At 43.2% G+C, this 17,884-nt stretch overlaps 2 protein-coding genes across 5 annotated transcripts; one reads left to right on the top strand and one right to left on the bottom strand.

The window, feature by feature from the left end:
* The first annotated feature begins 1,495 nt into the window (after nucleotides 1-1,495).
* On the top strand, nucleotides 1,496-12,005 carry LOC109634843 (solute carrier family 2, facilitated glucose transporter member 4). The gene is made up of 11 exons (XM_020095562.2): nucleotides 1,496-1,836; nucleotides 3,650-3,745; nucleotides 5,394-5,554; nucleotides 7,065-7,189; nucleotides 7,286-7,401; nucleotides 7,578-7,740; nucleotides 8,299-8,486; nucleotides 8,577-8,681; nucleotides 9,114-9,215; nucleotides 9,311-9,514; nucleotides 9,593-12,005. Exons 1-11 carry the CDS (start codon nucleotides 1,804-1,806, stop codon nucleotides 9,821-9,823), a joined length of 1,524 nt encoding a protein of 507 aa, XP_019951121.2. The 5' UTR covers nucleotides 1,496-1,803; the 3' UTR covers nucleotides 9,824-12,005.
* LOC109634845 (Y-box-binding protein 2-A) lies at nucleotides 11,369-16,089 on the bottom strand. 4 transcript variants are annotated; one of them, XM_069518299.1, is made up of 10 exons: nucleotides 15,899-16,089; nucleotides 14,967-15,030; nucleotides 14,523-14,556; nucleotides 14,358-14,447; nucleotides 14,033-14,275; nucleotides 13,824-13,915; nucleotides 13,512-13,722; nucleotides 12,560-12,691; nucleotides 12,392-12,468; nucleotides 11,369-11,991 (listed from the first exon to the last, which is right to left on the bottom strand). In XM_069518299.1, exons 1-9 carry the CDS (start codon nucleotides 15,978-15,980, stop codon nucleotides 12,430-12,432), a joined length of 987 nt encoding a protein of 328 aa, XP_069374400.1. In that variant the 5' UTR covers nucleotides 15,981-16,089; the 3' UTR covers nucleotides 11,369-11,991; nucleotides 12,392-12,429. The 4 variants fall into 4 exon arrangements, with proteins under 4 accessions (XP_069374400.1, XP_069374402.1, XP_069374399.1 ...); XM_069518301.1 differs by having other exon boundaries at nucleotides 12,392-12,465; XM_069518298.1 differs by having other exon boundaries at nucleotides 11,369-12,468.
* Between the last annotated feature and the right edge of the window lie 1,795 nt (nucleotides 16,090-17,884).

Genomic DNA, 17,884 nt, shown 5'->3' with positions numbered 1-17,884 from the left:
TTTACTGTGGCATGATTTTAAACCGGTTAACCTCACCGACCACACACACACACACATACACACACACATATATATATATACACACAAACACACACACACATAGGTCATGACAAGGAGGGACAGTATTTACACAGGCGCCTTTGCTTCATCACTTGGGTGAGTAATAAAGGGCAGTCACGTTGTGTGTGTGTGTGTGTGTGTGTTTCAGATAACACTAAAACATGCAGTTTGGGGACAACACACATTTTGCTGAACACTTTAAAATATTTGACAAGCTTGTGGGTGTGATGTTATTTGTACCTTCTCCAAGTCTGTACTTGTATAATTCTTGGCTCCCTCTCTATGAATTCATGTGATACTTTGTGGAAATGTAATATTACCTCTGTGTGTCCCTGGTATGGACCATGGAACTATGCTGGTTGGGACACTACGACCAGTGTTCTGATGGTTTAAAGTTTCTCTACTTTTAGTCAGAGTCACACACGCGCTCACACAGTTGTGTGTGTGGGGCCCCTGGCTTTGCAAGAGGGGTGTCAAGTTCCCCCCCACTAGCTCTCAATGTGCGTATGAAGGCAGCAGAGGGAGAAGGCAGGGAGGGGGGTGTGTCTGTGAAGGCTGGGCTTGTGTCTTCTACTGAGAAACGAACAGCAGATATTTTTCCATTGAGCTCTTTGGCAGATTCTCCAACACACTCGTCACTTTCATCCACAAATCACACCTACTCTGCTAACTCAGGTGGCTGAGCCCAAATATAGGGTCCCACCTGTCGCCCACTGAAAGGGGGCCTGGGCTTTGTTGTGTGCAAGAGCGAGGAGTGGGAGAGTTAGTGGAACAGAGTGAGCGTGTGGTGATTGACCTCTTTGGCATGTGATCTGAAATAGAAAGGGATTTATGGTTGTTGGCAAGGCAGACAATGGCAACCAGGGGCGTCAAAGACGAGCCCCTCTTTGCTGCATGAGAAATGTTGAGTCATAGCTGGATTCATGTCTGACTGACATGGGTTCGCCTGAGGTCCGGCCCCTGTGCAGCCATGCAGCCTCCATATTTTACCTTTAATAATTACCTGGAGGTTATGTTTTCACTGGCGTTTTTTTGTCTCTATTCTACACAAAGACGACCGGCCGGATTGTCATGAAACTTGGTGGAAGGATGTGGAGTTTATAATTCTAATGGAGCATCAACATGATGTAACATGGCTCAGAAAACTGGGCTCTGGGACCAAATTTGGCCCTGAGCAAACCTCTAGCTATGGATAAAGGATTGCTCAATCAAGCAGGAATCTTATAATGTAATCACAACCCTGACACTTCACAATCAAAGCCAGACCCCCCCCCCCCCCCCTTTTGTCTGTAAGATCACATCAGTCTCCTCCAGGAGCTTCTTCCTGTGCACATGCTCGCTCCCCTCTCATCTTCAGCCAATGGTCGTTAAGGTCAGGAGCGCGTCCTCCGTTCCGTCCCCGGACCTCAAGATCCAACAGCCTCAATCCTTCCTCTCCACTCGCCCCCTCCCCTCCCTTTTGGAGAGGTGTGCACGCGGGTGTGCGGGTGTTCGTCTCTCTCAGCAGCACGGACGCAACACAAACCTCAAAGTAGGGAGGACACTCTGCACGACAGGACGTACTGGGTCGATCACCGTGATCTTCCCCTTTTGGATTTAAGTTTCCATTGGTTTTCGGCGCAAAAGGGGCTCAAGGGTCAAGTTGCAGCTTGTTGTCCTTTTGAGGGGAGTTTCACGTGTCTCCATTTGGCCCTAGACGCATCTGTCACCGACTGCCACTGGGTGTCTGGAGCTGCCAAAGTCATGCCGGCCGGGTTTCAGCAACTCGGAGGGGAGGTAATATTTTCCATTAACAGTATTTGTGGTGGCTTCTCTCCTTGTCACAGAGGTGACGTGATTAATCGTGTTGCTGTGCTAAAATCCGTCTTAATCCGTGCGTAATTTTAGTTTGGAGAGGTTTTACGCACGGGGTTTTCGCTGTCCTACACAAAAACTGTAAGTGGAGTTGCATGCCGTGCCATGACAAACTGCATTTTGCATCGAGCAATGCAAAAACAATTTTTTAGCTAAATCTAAACTAAAAATAATACAATTATTTAGAAATGATGTAAAATACAGTTGGTTGACACGGTTGTTCTTATTTCTCCATGCTTCATGTAAGATAAGCGTTGAAAATATGGAAATCAATGGCCAGTATTCGTGTCAAAATATCCTAAAGAATTGAGAGTAATGATAATAATCTATTATATATTTTGGTTCTGACAGAAACTTGTGGTTTAGTCAGTGATGAAAGGGAGAAAAACTAACATCAGCTCAGGTTTAAAGTGGCTTTGTCCCTTATTTAGTTCTGAGCTTGACCTTGACGAGGCAAATATCTCAGTTTACAGGCCAGAGCTCAGTGTTGTGGGTTTGTAAGGCCACAGAGGTTTGGCCTGTTCCGTTTTACCACCCTCATCAACAATGCCTGTGTTGTGTGCTCCCTCCAGCTCTCTTTAAGAAAACCATTTAGGTCAGGTGGATGAAAATGTTTTAATGTTACATTCCTCCAATGGACAGTTCAATCTCCTTATGCATAAGTCAACAGGAATTGGATCTGTGATGGCATTGAAACAGTCCGTATGAGAGCAGATTGATGCTCAGAAGTGTTTTAATATAGAATAAAGAAATCATTATATCTTAGTACTGGATCATCAGTGGCAGCTTTTAATTTGTGTGGAAATCGCAGGAAGTCAAAGCTTGAAAAGTACAGGTGCATATTTATACCCGAAAAGTAAATAAGTGACTGCACATTCAGCTGTGACGAAACACAGTGTAATAGAACATGGCTGCTTCTCATCGCGTTGCCTTTTCTGCAAGGACACATGCACATGAGCAAACACACACCCCTTTGTTTTGGTTCGTGGGCGCTTAAGAGCACTTATCTGCAGACTCAACACAGCAAGGTCAAGACAAAAGTTATGACGAATGCTACACCTTCATGATCCATTGAACGGAATGGAAATGAATGGTAAACAGACTGATCGAAGAATTTATTATTTAATTTTACTGAATAACTAGCCAAGTGTATAAACTGCTTTTTCCTCCATTAAAAAACATTATTCCGCCCAAACCAAGACCCAGACTTTGCTTTAAATCACACCATACTGTTGTTGTTGACTCAAGTTACTAAAATATCAACTTTACAGGAAGCGATATTACGACTATGATGGATATGCATTGTTGTCATGTCCAGCTGGCTTCATACGTCCTCCAGAAGTTGATAAAATCACAGCAGCTATCCTCCGTGTAAACTAATCTGCCCGTTATGAGATGAAAAACTCTTGGAGAGTATTCAAACACACTTTTCATGAGGGGAAGTCCTCATCTCCCCAAGGTCGTCTCATCTGTCACAGATGCCATGTGGCCTGATGGGAAAGTGGAGGGAAGCTAATGTTCAGTAAAGAGGCCTGTGAGGTCTTGAGCAGCGCTAAAGAGATTGTCTCTCATCAGGATCATAGTTATATATAGTTGATGCTGGTGGAGTGGGGCTATGTGCATGTGTGTGTATTTAACCTCCCTGTTATTTTTACAATAACAACTCTCAGCAGTACTCACTCAGTCTGTTATAGTTTAGGTATTTTGTTTAAATATGTGTGTGTTTCTCGTGCAGACGGTGACTGGAACCCTTGCGCTCTCAGTCTTCACTGCCGTTCTGGGATCTCTGGAGTTCGGATACAACATCGGCGTCATCAATGCACCACAGAAGGTAACGAACTGGGCACTGATCACTTGGATGGAATTTGAAATGATATCCCAGGACTAGAGGGACCAAATTGCACATAAATATCAACCTCCTAAACATGCCAGATATTTTTTTTTCATCAAGATGAATGACTTATTCTCTGAGGAATCAAGGACAAAAATCTGACCCATGATTTGGATCCACACATCATCCTTCCACCAAGTTGCGTGGCAATCAAACCAGCAGTTTTTGCATTATCCCGCTAACAAACACACAAACCACCAACAAGCAAACGGACAGGGATGAAAACATAACCAAATTTGCGGAAGCAAAAATGCTTTGCAAGCGCCTGCCTGGATTCATGGAACAGAGCTGGTGTTTATAGAGGTGCTGGTGCATGCTGGGTGGCTCAAACTGTGGCATTTACCCAGATGTCAACTCAGCTGTTTCTCAAATACGATTTTACAAGGTGGCGTGTTTGATGCCACATCATGCGGCCATGCTGCCTCGAGGCCTGGGATGCAGTGAAGTCGTGCAAGGGAGTTACTGTAAATGCAAAAATTTAATGTTAAAGAGTGAGTGAGAGGGAGAGAGAGAGAGAGAGGGGCGGGTGGTGTGGCTCAGTGTGGCGTGCGTCCTTTAGTTGTATCAACACAACGACAACAAACTGAGAGTCTGGTTTATGTCAAACAACGTCTCACATGATTTCGTTTTTGTCTCATCTGGACGACAACATGGTGCAGTGAGCCTTCAGTGACGCTGCTGCTCTCTGTGCATCTGCACTGCAGCAAGGATACAGATGCACAGATGTTCCACATGTTCCACAACTTGTCAACTTTCTTCTCTGAAGTGTTTAACTTATCTTTTCCCAAACAAGGGTTCCGCAAAGTGTTTGTTTCTTCCATGAACCTGCTTCACAGTGTTTTGGCAGAATAGACCATGTTAGCTGTCACACGTCCACATTCATTCAGAGACATGACGAGTGTCCTCAAGTCAAGCTGGTGTTCAGGCATCTGCTCGTAAATCTGTCTTACCTTGACCCTCAGCTGCAAACTGGACTCAGCTGACACGGTTCCACACACACAGCGACGCCAGAATTGAAGATGAGCTGCTGCTGTATCTTAACGTGTTTGGTGTGCGTGTGTGTGTGTGTGTATGTGCTGCACTCATCCACCATAAGGATGTTTCTCTGTTAGATTTCACTTCCCTGTGTCAATAAATCAATTTAATATTTGGGATTGTAGCTCTTGTTCATATGCCAACATTAAAACACTAGTAAAATGCTGTAGGCCACAGGTCAGGGTGCAGGTCACATTAAGACACATTCCCCATGTCACATAAGACGAAACAAAAAAAGCAGAACTTAAATGACTTATATAATATATAATTTTACATTATACATTAGTCTGCTTAGAATAAAACATCCTGAGGTTTTTACAAATGCTGATTTCGATTCCCAATTTCTAATTTCCTCTTGGTCTCAAAGCTAAAAACATTTCAAGGCAATAAGTTACTATGATTATATGCAAAAGTCCAAATACATACATGAAGTTAAAAATTAAGAGGTATTAAAGCCTAAAAAGCTGTAGAGAAGGAAACTTGCAGAACAGATTTCATTTCCCAGATTACCTTGTTGTGTAAACCTGTTGTTTTGGTTTTTTGTCACCTGCAGATTATTGAGGAGGACTACAACGCGACATGGATTCACCGGTATGGAGAACCCATCCCAACAGGGACCCTCACCTCCCTCTGGTCGCTGTCTGTGGCCATCTTCTCCATCGGGGGCATGCTCTCCTCCTTCTGCGTGGGCTTTGTCTCTGAGTGGCTGGGCAGGTAGAGGAACAAGATGTTGAACTCTCTACTTGAAGTTTAAGATTTCTGTGTCGTTTTCCCCAAAAAAGATTCAGGACATTTTCGAGGCTGTAAAGTCACCTGTGCTGCACAGACGTTATACAGCACCTGCACAATGAAATGCATGAAAGCCATAAACAGAAACTGACACTGGGTCATATTGCATAAATCTAAAGACTGAGATTTTGAATGCAATGAGAGGAGGTCCAGAAGAACACGTAATGACCAGTTCCCTCATGAAACCACATTTAAATTCACTAGACTTAAATTCACTAGACTTATGACTTTTTGTATTTAAGTAATGAAAATCAATGATGTTAAGTAATAATAAAGTAGTAAATACTCTAGTGGCTCATACCATAAGTATATCCCTTTCACTTCTGTGTGGATGCAAGATCTATCCCAACATCCAGTTTCAGTCATTCAGGGGAAACTCCCACTGTAACCTGAGCTGGGATTCAAACTGGAGACCACATCTTCCATTGACTGAAAGGAGATCTCATCCGAGCTGGCAGCACTGGGTCAGGAGGGCTGTAGAGGAGAGGGTGAGAGGGGGGTTGGTGGGTGCACTCAGGACAAGGACGCTCAAAATAATGGAGCATCCCCTTCTGTGGCTCTTAAAGACGGTGGAGCTGCTGTCACCTCCGGGGTCAAAGGGATTTTGATGCATCTCCAGTGAACACGGAGGTCATGTAGCCACCAACCTAGCCTTGCTCACCATTCCACAGTCGCAGCTAAGGATTATGGGTGACCAGGCCTTTCGTGTCAGGGCCTTCACTCTCCGTCTCCATCTCCATCCCCGAGCTCCATATTCTATGTTAAATCACATTTTATAGGTGTGTTTTCTCAGGACATGGGGTCTGATTTCCGTGAAATTTTGTGGAGGACTGAAACTTGACCTGTGGTTCATCATGGTGCAGATCTGGATCTGGGTATTAAATCACAACTAGAAGTCAGTTACGGCCCAATGTGTTATTTACATAATGATTTTTACATTTATAGAGAAAGAGTAAATATAAACGTGTGTGTTTTGTGGTGGTCTTTAGATTAACTATTGTTCGAAACTGTTCCACACAGCTCTCTGTCACGACTTATTATGATGGTCTAAAATTATCTTTAAAACCATGTTGTGATGTCAAACTGCAAGTGTTTTATTCTGGTGAGGCCAGCTGGGGGCTTAGTCACCACTCATCTACTTATCAGAAAGAAGCATTCCAACACCAAGTGACTCCTGTATTTTAATGCAGCACTGCCCCCTGGAGGCCAAAAACAAGACTAGCTTCCCATGTGTGCTTTCAGTAACTCTGGATGACAAATTCATGCTTTTTTCCCAAAACCCTCACTCAATAAACAAATCTTATTCCATGGACCTGAATCATGGGGCAGTCTTGATAATAATAATACATTCTGACTAATTTAATTTACACTATGAGATCCAGATGTTTGAGAAGCATGAATCCAAAAATGCTTATCTGTGTTTTTCTTTTTCCAGGAGGAAAGCCATGCTCATAAACAACCTGTTTGCCTTCATCGGAGGAAGTCTGATGGGGATGTCCAAGCTCTGTCGCTCCTATGAAATGTTGATCCTCGGACGTTTTGTCATCGGGGCCTACTGTGGTGAGCAGGCCGCTGTGGCAGTATGTTTTGTATTTGTCGTCTCCTTCATGCCTGATACAAACCATCTGTCTGTCGTCCGTCTTCTCCTCCCTGCAGGTTTGGCATCAGGGTTGACGCCGATGTACGTGGGTGAAATCGCTCCAACGAGTCTGAGAGGAGCACTGGGCACGTTGCACCAACTGGCTATAGTCACTGGTATTCTCATTGCACAGGTACGACCACACACGATAATGTGGACGGACGAACTTTTGACAATTCATGAGACAATTTCTCAAATTCTATTCCTTTATGTTACTTTATGTCTCACGTTTCTATGTCAGTGATTCATTTTGAAATAATTTGCAGAAGCTTTTGAATCTCATGTCATCTGGTTCCTCTTCTCGTGCAGATTCTCGGCCTGCAGTCATTATTGGGTGGTGAGGACCTTTGGCCTGTTCTGCTGGGTTTAACTGTGGTGCCGACTGTTCTTCAGATGGCTCTTCTTCCCTTCTGCCCAGAGAGCCCCCGCTTCCTCTACATCGTCCGCTGCAAGGAGCATCACGCCAAGAATGGTGAGCGGGGCTGGAGCACTCAAAACAAGAGCGTTGAAACTATAGAGCCCAACTGATTTAAGGCATAGAAATATCAGTATTTGCGTTTATGTTTGCTGATACAAAAAACAATTTGACTGAACAGACAATGCAGAAATAAATGCTGATTTATGTTTATATTTTAAATTCCCACATTTTTTTTATCATCTTAATTTAAATTCTAAATATTAGGTTGAATTTGTATTATATTTTTATTTACTGTTATTTATAATACAGGAGGAATTATTTTCCATAAATCAAATAAAATTTCATATTTCTGGGAAATCCTCTGGGAAAATGGGGGTCCGATATCTCTGGAGCGGTTTTTGGGGTCAGGGCCTGAAATGTGGGGGGAATCCTGACTTACAGAACAATACCTTGCTTTCTGTACAAAGAGATTCCAGTATTTGCACATATCAGATCTTAAATTGAGCCTAGTGGCTCTGTGGGTTTCAGCGTAAAGTGTCCTTAAACATGCCATTCAGTCAAACGTGCACTTTTCTTCTTGACTCTCACTCCTTCACGCCCCCCTTCGTGCAGGCCTGAGGAGGTTGACGGGCCGGCAGGACGTGGGCGACATGCTGGCCGAGATGAAGGAGGAGAAGAGGAGGATGGACATGGAGAGGAAGGTGTCCATCCCGGAGCTCTTTCGTTCGCCGATCTACCGCCAGCCCGTCATCATCTCCATGCTGCTGCAGCTCTCCCAGCAGCTGTCCGGGATCAATGCAGTGAGTAGAGACACCCCGCATCCTTCAAACAGACAGGAATCACTGCAGGGTATTATTGACTTAACCTGATTCTGTTCACCCCTCCTGCAGATTTTCTACTACTCCACCAGTATATTCATGAAGGCAGGAGTCCAGAGTCCAGTCTACGCCACCATAGGAGCTGGTGTGGTGAACTGTGCCTTCACTGTGGTCTCAGTGAGTAATCGCACCAACGCACCTTTTCTTTTTTCATGTATTCCGTCTTACATGAGAATTTCATATGAAGCATCTGATCTTTTTGGGATTCATCACAATAAACCTTTCAGTTTCGCTCTGAATCAAAGTGTGCCTCCATTACTGTTTAACACTGTTATCAAAGAGCAAATAAGATAACAGCGGAGGCCATTTTCATTCCTGCATCATCAAGTCTGGTTTGGTTTGGCAAGTTGAGATGTTTCAAAGTCATTCCATGGATCAAGAGTTTTTTAGCAACATGCTTCCCGTGATGGAAATGAACAATCCAGATTTAAATATCTCGACAACTATTGGATGGATTATTGTGAAATTTGGCTCAAACATTCATCTTCTTCTCATCTAAATCTAAATTCATTATCGGGTCAAAATGTTAATTTGTCCTTTCATCGACAGCTCTTCCTGGTCGAGAGGATGGGACGACGGACGCTCCACATGCTCGGACTGGGAGGAATGTGCGTCTGTGCCATCATCATGACCACGGCTCTCGCTTTACTGGTCAGTCTCCCAAAGATGCAAACCTTTTGCACCGTATCACACTGGATACGTCTCCACAAACCCAGTCTGAACAATATTTTTTTTCTACCTGACAGGAAAGCATTCCCTGGATGAGCTATATCAGCATGCTGTCAATCTTCGGTTTCGTCGCCTTCTTCGAAGTGGGTCCAGGTCCGATTCCCTGGTTCTTTGTGGCTGAGTTGTTCTCTCAGGGTCCAAGGCCGGCTGCGATGGCGGTGGCCGGCTGCTCCAACTGGACGGCCAACTTCATCGTCGGCATGTGCTTCCAGTATGTCGCTGTGAGTATCCCACTGCAGTAGCTCTGGCATTTTCTGCATTGTCCTTGGAATGTTGTCTAATCTTGACGTCCTCGGCAGGATCTTTGTGGGCCGTACGTCTTCCTGATCTTCGCAGCACTCCTTCTCTTCTTCCTCATCTTCACATTCTTCCGGGTGCCAGAGACTCAAGGAAAGACCTTTGACCAGATCGCGGCAAGCTTCCACCAGCACCCAGTGGGCGGAATGATGGACATGGACATGGATATGGACATGGACATGGATAAGCCCAGCACCGAGCTGGACTACTTGGGCGAGGAGAGCATCAACTAAAGGGCTTGAAGAGAGACAGACCTGGGATGGGACTGAGTACAGATTGAGATGAACTGTCTATGGGCCTAACTCCAAACATTTTATTTTCTGACATGTATATCAAGGTCTATCGTTGTATTCATATTCAGATTGTGGTGCCGTAGAAGTGTTGAAGGTGTGTGACCGTGTGGGTGTTTTTAATTTGCTGGTACCGCTGCAGTACGAGGTTAAAGGTTAAGAATTATTTCTTGACAAAGGCTAAAAACCTGCAGATCGAGGTGTAAGATGCACATGAGGAGAAGGTGTCTGGACTGTTGAGGCATCGACTGCCAGTGTGATGATAATGATGCACTTGGTTGCAACACTGATAAATTGAAGTGGAGAGGGAGGAGGATTTCCTGCACTTTATAAAAAATAACCAAAAAAAAATACATCCAAAGGTTTTCAGTCAGATTTAAAAAAACAAGATGTCCTTTTTGTTGTAGTCAAGCTGGGAACACACTTAACTTCTGGTTGTTAATGAAATACCACTGGAGGACCACATTCTGCTATGTAAAGAATAGGAAACCACATTTACATATACTACAGATTTTTATTTGGATCTGCACCATATAAAACACGCACATAAATATCAGTCGCCTGAACACGTCTGATATTTTTTCTGTCTAGAGACGTAACTTTCTCTCAGAGATCAGAGAATGTTTTGAAAAACGCACTACCGCATAGACTGAATGGGTTCTTCCTGGTCCTAAACCTGAGTTTTTTTAATAGACTGCCAAATAACAAATGCAGATGAAAACAACCTCCTTGGCAGAGATAATAAATCTAAAGGGTTTGAAACTCAAGTGGAAGGAACAAGGTTTAAATCCTACAAGTGCAGGATTAATGTAGTTTGTATTGTATTCATGCAACGCTCTGGTTTGGAGTTTAGCTTATTTTCTAAACAGAAACATTATATACACAACACCTTCATATTCCTTTAAGTGTCATTTTAGAAGTTTTTTTTTTTGAGTAAAGAACAAACCTAACATGGTAAAGTGCCAACATTGCATGATGACCCAATAATGTAGAGAAAGTCTTCACTGCCAAACTGGGGTTTTAATCATGAGGCACGTTCATGTTTAACGTTAAGTATTTTTCTGATCATGACAAACTCATTGCACAATCTGTAGAAATACTACTTTTAAAGTCTATTTTAATACTTCATGTGTACATAGTGTGCTGTTTGGTTACTGATGCGGTTTTAAAAAAGGTGTGAGGTTTAAAATCTTTATACTCTCTAGCTGGTGTTTAGTTTTGTAACCTGAAGCGAGATGTGCAGTCTAAGAAGGGTGAGTTTTGTATGACAAGTTTGTGTGTTTTTCTGGAATCTGTCACGTGTGCCGTTCTTTTAATCACCTTCTGAAGAAACATTCAGGGAGGACCTGGAATTGTACAGAGAGAATATTGACATTGTGACTAGAGGTTGTAAATAATATCTGAAATCACCTTTCCAGTCATCCATTAATGACTCGACATCAGTAAGTTTCTGAACCGTTCGTCAAATGTGAACGAATGACAGAATCCTGAGATTTGCAAACATGATTTATTAATTAGCATTTTCAGCACTGACATTGCACATTATCCCCTCCAAAGAAAAGCACACACAAATAAGTAAAACAAAAGAAATAAGTTTCTTTTTCAATATATATCCTCAACTGAGGACGATGACGGGAGTCAGTATGTTTTTAAGTGATTTGAGGTGGTAACTTAACTAAACCGACTCCCATAATGCACCACCACCCTCACACCTGCTTGGTTTTCCCCTTTTCAACCAAATTAAGTTAAATAAAATTCAAGGCTGGTTCTTCTAAACTACTTGATGTGCCCAATGTGATCAATTAAAGAAAAATAGAGTAAGGGGGGCGGAATAACTGGGCTACCAAGCAGATCTTTTCCATTTCTTTTTTTTTTAAAGATGTACTTTTTAATTTCTAAATATGCACCCACCAACCACCTGGATCCCATTTGTTCCCTACCCTGTCCCTCTCCAAACAGAGCGTCTAGACTGGACAACACAAGACGAAAGGAGGGGAGAAGGGATCTGAGGGGACAACAGTGGGATAAGGTGGGTTGGAGGATGGGGGAGTGCAGGGAGGGGAGAGCAGTGCACATGTTCTGAAAAAGGTCCAGTCCTTCACCTCAAGGACCTACAAGAAACACACAACAAAAGGAAATAAAACGCATACAGAGACACAGGGAGTGAAAGAAAGACAGTATAGAAACAAAGACATAAAAACACAAAAGACACATCAAACCCTAAAACGAGGATTATATTACATCTGAAATCCTGAGTTTGAGTAAAAATGTCCCCTGCGTTAAACAAAGACTGAGTCCAACACGTCGCGTCTTTAGAGACTCAACATAAAATGACTTCCAAACCTTTTAGTGCCACAGAGCCACTTTAAATCTCTTTTGACTCCGCCCACTAATGTCCATCATCCTGCCTTCTGTAATAGACATCCAATGTGGGACGTGTTGCACAAGAACTGTCTCCCTTATACCCTCCCCATGGCTCCCACCCTGCACCACATTAACGTGGGATCCCACCTCTTGCCAAAGGTCACGTGACTGTCCTCTCATTGACGTCACTCTGTTGGTGCTGGGACTGTTGCGTCAGCTGCCTGCTGTGGGGTAAGGACAGTCAAAATATTTGTCCAATCTGAGCAAACAGTGGCGATAATACACAATAATGATATTTTAAGTTCCAGATCTTACCTCAGGTGATTTGGGGGGTTTGGGAGAGCTCTTCGGGGAGGACTTTGGTGATTTCGAAGAAGATTTTAGGTCAGCTGGTTTTGAGTTCTGAGGCGGGGTACCGGGCTCTGACGCAGACTTCTCTGTATCATTCTGTAAAGTATGAGCAAGCAGAAAAAAATTAAGTTTTAAGGATGCACCAACAAATTATATGCACAACAGTCAGGCTGTTAAAATACATTTTCCCTTAAAAAGGTCAAATCATAGATTGAAAGATTTGGTGCAAGATCCAAGCAGATTCTCACATTAGGGTTTACATTTGGTGAGCATATTTGATTGGCCAATAGGAACTAATCATAGGGAAAAATATGCACATCCAGTAATAAATAGGGTTTATGAATGAAATTTGTATTAAAGACATGAATATCAGATTCCCAAAATTACAAACATCCCAATAATTAAAGATAATGTGAAATATTTAAACTGCAGGCAGAGACTGAATGTATCCATCGTCCTTCCCAGATAAAAACAGAGACCATCAGTTCCACATTGGTCTTGTTTGTATTACAGTGTAATCATTGAAAAAGAACTACAACACACGGAGACATTTCAAACTATACATGCCGCCGAACAGTTCTCTTAAAAAACTAATTCTAACACAGCAGAATAAGCGTTAAATATGTTAATTTAAGTCAGGACACAGTGGTAGAAAGCAAAGGTGAAGACATGAATGTTTACATTGCAACATTTTTAACTGAACTAAAAAAATCTAAGAAGATTCACTGCAAATCAAACCAGCCCCTTTGGTTGGAGGCAAGCTCCTGTTTCAGAGCTGGATGCTGGGAAATAAAAACAAAAGGCAACTTCACATTTGTGCCCAAAATCCTCAGCACCCTGATTCTTTAGGCCTTTTGGGAAATGGTCCAAACCTTTTTCACAGAACACAAACAATCTCACTCACTCACTCACTCACTTTTGAGACAGACGACTCGGAGTTCCTTTGCCGGCGGCGTCTAGTTTGGCGCCGCTGTTTCTGGCCTTGGCCCTCATCTGCTTCTCCGTTTGTCTGCGGGCCCTCAGAGGCTTCTGTTTGCTTCAGCTCACCCTGCTCCTGGCTATGCTCTTCAGCTGCTGTCTGCTGCCCGTCTGCAGCCTGATCAGGATGTGAGCGAGGCCGGAACGGTCTGTGAATCCCGGCACAAGAGGGAGGATTCAATTATTTCAACTTCTGACTTGTAGAAGTGATTCAAACCTATAGAATTTCAGGAAGTGGTGTCAAAGTCACCTGCGGTACGGACGCCAGAATCTAGAACGTCGTTGTGGTTGCTGCATTTGGTCACCTTCTGTTACGCCGTTGTTTTGGTCTCCAGACTCACCCTGAGAACAAAACATCAGACTGATCGGCCATAGAATGATTCTCAGGTCTTCTCATTTTCACATTTCAATGCTTTTAACAGTTCAATTAAGAAAGAAAATTGTTCTGCTCCAGTTTACATCTTGTGCCTCCTGCCGTGGTCTGTAGGGCCTACGACGGCGCGGCTGTGGTCTCACTCCATCGCTCTCTCCTGACCCCTCGCCCTTGGCAGCAGGGGCTTGGCCGTCAGCTGGTTTGCTCTGGTCCCCAGGCCGAGGGCTGCGGGGGAAGAACCGTCGACGGAAACGGCGTTTGTTGGGTGCGTAGCGACTCCCTTTGACTGGAACGCCACCTGGGCCAGTCACATTGGACGCTTCTGAGCCCTTAAGGGACAAGAGAGAGAAATTCTAACAGTGGCAAACATTTAAATTTGTTGTGATCGCATCATGATATGCTGATTCTTACCTTGGCAGCTTCAATCACGTCGAACTCTACGACCTCCCCGTCTCCCACGCTGCGGAGGAACTTTCTAGGATTGTTCTTCTTGATCGCCGTCTGAGGAGACAGATTCAGCATCAAATGACAGCATGTTATCTTTGTTGCTTTAAGTGTAAATCTGGCTCATCTTACCTGATGAACAAATACATCTTCTTTGGTATCGTTCCTGCCAAAGATAAAAGCTCAAAATTAGGAAAATTGATTAATCCTTTTTTAGCCCTGTCAGTTTCTTGGTTAGTTGTTTGTAAGCAAGTTTAAGCAAAGACTACTGGATGGATTACAATAGAACTTTGAAGGATTTTTGTGGGAATCTGGATCAGTGGACAGGAACTTTTTGATCACGCTTAAAAATTGTGATGGTCAAAAATCAGTTCCCCCGGGAATATTTCACAGATCTTGATGAAAACAAGTCGGCATATTTAGGGGGTTGATGTCTACGAGTTTGTGCAGTTTCAAGGTTTAAGTTAAGGGGACTGTTGAGCCTTGGTGTAGGTATGTGCTCTACTTGATACTACTCCAGCTTTTAATTAATTTAAACTTGAAGATGTATATAAGTAAGTAAAAAGTATACAGTACCTGTTTATGAAGCCGTAGCCATTACGTACATTGAACCACTTCACCGTGCCTTGGACCAGGGTGGCTGCGACAGTAGATAGCACATGATTAAGTCACATATTATGCAGACATTCATCGAATATAGACCGGCGTTATCTCACTCGCATCAACGAAGGCCTCGCTTGCAAGAAACTGGAGTGTTGTGGGTCAATCATTAACAGTGAAAAACTTTGAAACCAGCTCTGAACTGGGTCACGAGGGAGGGCCGCTGAAACACAGGTACACGTCGCTCACCTATATAAAAAGGTCATCAAACACAAGACCCCTCAATGTGTCACCTGCTTCACCGGGTGGGGGGCTCAGTTTTCCCAGGAAAAACAAAAACCCCTGAATGCATCTAATTGGTAGAAGATCATTTGCACCTGCAGAGGGGAGCGCGCACGTCCGGGCTGGGCGCGTGGCCGCGGATAAAGAGGACGTTTAGGTCATGTGTGAAAAACAGATTCAAAAAACACAACGTGGATTCTAGAAAAGTTACACTAATTAAAAGTAGTTCGACTCCAATGTGGGAGAAGATGTCAAGAAAAAGCTTCCATGTTGTATTTGGAGGTTAGAAATAAACTATTTGGGGAAAATAGAAATCTCCCATGTTGGATTTGGAAGTTAAAAGTTCAACTACTTGGCAAAAGCTTCCAAGATGGTTTTCACAGTAAACTGGTGAAATAACCGAGTGTAAAAGTGAGAACACGTGCTGCTGATAAAAACGAAACACAGGTTAATCAGTGATTGACTCAATGTTCCCTGTCGACGAGGTTTTAAAATGAAACTTGAAGTTAAACACATGAAACTGTCTTTTTCAACATGACGGACAACAGCAGTGATGAACGAAGTGCTCCACGCATTTTAACACGTTACCCCCACCACAGCGGCTCCACCTGAACCCCTTCACCCACCTATGACTTTCCTCTCCGGCTGTGGTTTGTCTTCTTCCACCGGTGCCGATGGTGGATCGCTCTGCGCCTCGGCGTCGGTCATGCTCTCTGTCGGTTTGGCGCACGTCTCTCTCCTCGGTCCCCTCCGCCCTCCTGATCGGCCCGGAACTCTCCCTCCTCCGGCTCCTCTAACTTTTTATCTCGACATCCCCTCCGGCCGCCGCGAGCAGCCCGCGCCCTCATTGGCTCCCGCGGGTCCTCGAACCGGGCCGTGATTGGCTGGACGCGGGGGGCAATTGGGAAGTAAAGGTGCAGGTGGAGAACGTGCAGGTGAAAGGAGCTGGATTTTATTGTTTTATATAGATTTCTTTATGAGCAGGGGTTTTATAAGCTATTTAATATTTAATTCTTAACTGCCACAGCTCAACTTTTACTTAACTTTACATTTTTATTCCCAATCGGGTGGAGGATCACTGGAGAGGTGGATGCATGTTTGTTATGAATTGAATTATAGATGTTTTGCTATTGATTGATATAGATATAAATGAGAGATCTATTGATATAGATTGATATAGATGATAGCTGTATTGATAGATATAGGGTAGGTCTATTTATTCTTGTTTTGTGCTTACTTTTTAAATATCTTAAATGTATATTTTAATGTTCAACATGAATAATTAAATGAATCAATCAATCTAGACAGCATTTTGTCTTTTTCTCGAAATGCATAGAGAAAATAGAAGTGACCTTTACTGGAGCCAGCCTCCAGGGGGCGATCAGTACTCCTTGGCTTCACTTTTGAGTCACAGTCATGTCGTCCATCTTTGTAGGATTGAGACCATGACAGATAAATTACTGTTGCTTCAACCTGTTGAATAGGTTCATATGAACAGTTCTGTTTATGGTCAGGAACTTTAAGATAATATATGATGGACTATCAACAATGTACTCCTTTAACTCTTGAAAGTAGTCACTGTGCTCTGAGGACACTCTTCAGTGGAGTTTCATGTGACATATCAGGACAGCAATGATTGAATCTTCATTTTGGGGTTAACTATGCCTTTAACTACAAGCAGCCCCCAGCACATAGGTCACGGAACTACAATTTCACTGAACTAAATTTAACCCGGCTGCTCCAAGAACTGGCAAGTTCAACAAAACCATTCAGTGTGGAGAGAAGCCATGTGGGCCTCTGACCAGAGATAATTCAGGCAGGCAGCAGATGAGCACACTGTCAGGAGGGCTGTGGATTGAGAAATCTTTCAAAGATGCAGGATAAACCAAATTAGGAGATACCTGGATCTTGATCATTTCATTTTATTAAGTAAACCTTAATAAAAATCTTGTGCACACACTGATCCAGGCCATATACTTTAAATAAAAGTTTAATTATATGTAAAGAAAGTCACAAATGCACCACACAGGCCTTAGAGTGTCGCAGTAAAAATCATTTTACAACTTCTTCTACAAATCACGGCTAAAAACGTTTTAAACTAATACAAATAATTGTGACAGATATGTGTGGTTTTTAATCTTTTTAACAAACTGACCCCACAGTTTGTCTTCACAGTAGAAGATATCTGTATTAACATCCCTGAATGGCTCATCACAGTGAAGTCCTGAGAAGAACCGAGTGGCCCCTGAGGCACTAGAGTGAAATGCCACGCATGCGCAGAACGTGCCAACATGCCGAGGTCTATTCGTTTCATTGGCACCATGGATGAAAAGCAGCATCAAGCTACATTAAGTTAGCCAGGAGGAGACAGAGGAAGGTGCAGTGTAAAACTGTCTGTTTGTGCAACACATATGGGAAATAAGAAAAAATTTATTCAAATAAAAAATCAAGGGAAAACACTATCCTTTCATTCCAGCTTCACTTTTGAACGCAAATGTCAAAAAGAGTGTGTCCTCTAATCACATACTTACTTGAAAACAAGCCTGGATAAGATGCAAAATGCATTTAGACTTTTTTCTGCATTGTGAGAAGTAGACAACAATATCTCCCAC

The sequence above is a fragment of the Paralichthys olivaceus genome, chromosome 22 (assembly GCF_024713975.1).
Source record: "Paralichthys olivaceus isolate ysfri-2021 chromosome 22, ASM2471397v2, whole genome shotgun sequence".
Classification (NCBI taxonomy): Eukaryota; Metazoa; Chordata; class Actinopteri; order Pleuronectiformes; family Paralichthyidae; genus Paralichthys; species Paralichthys olivaceus.
Note: the sequence above shows the minus strand (reverse complement) of the source record. Positions and strands in the feature narration are given on the sequence as shown.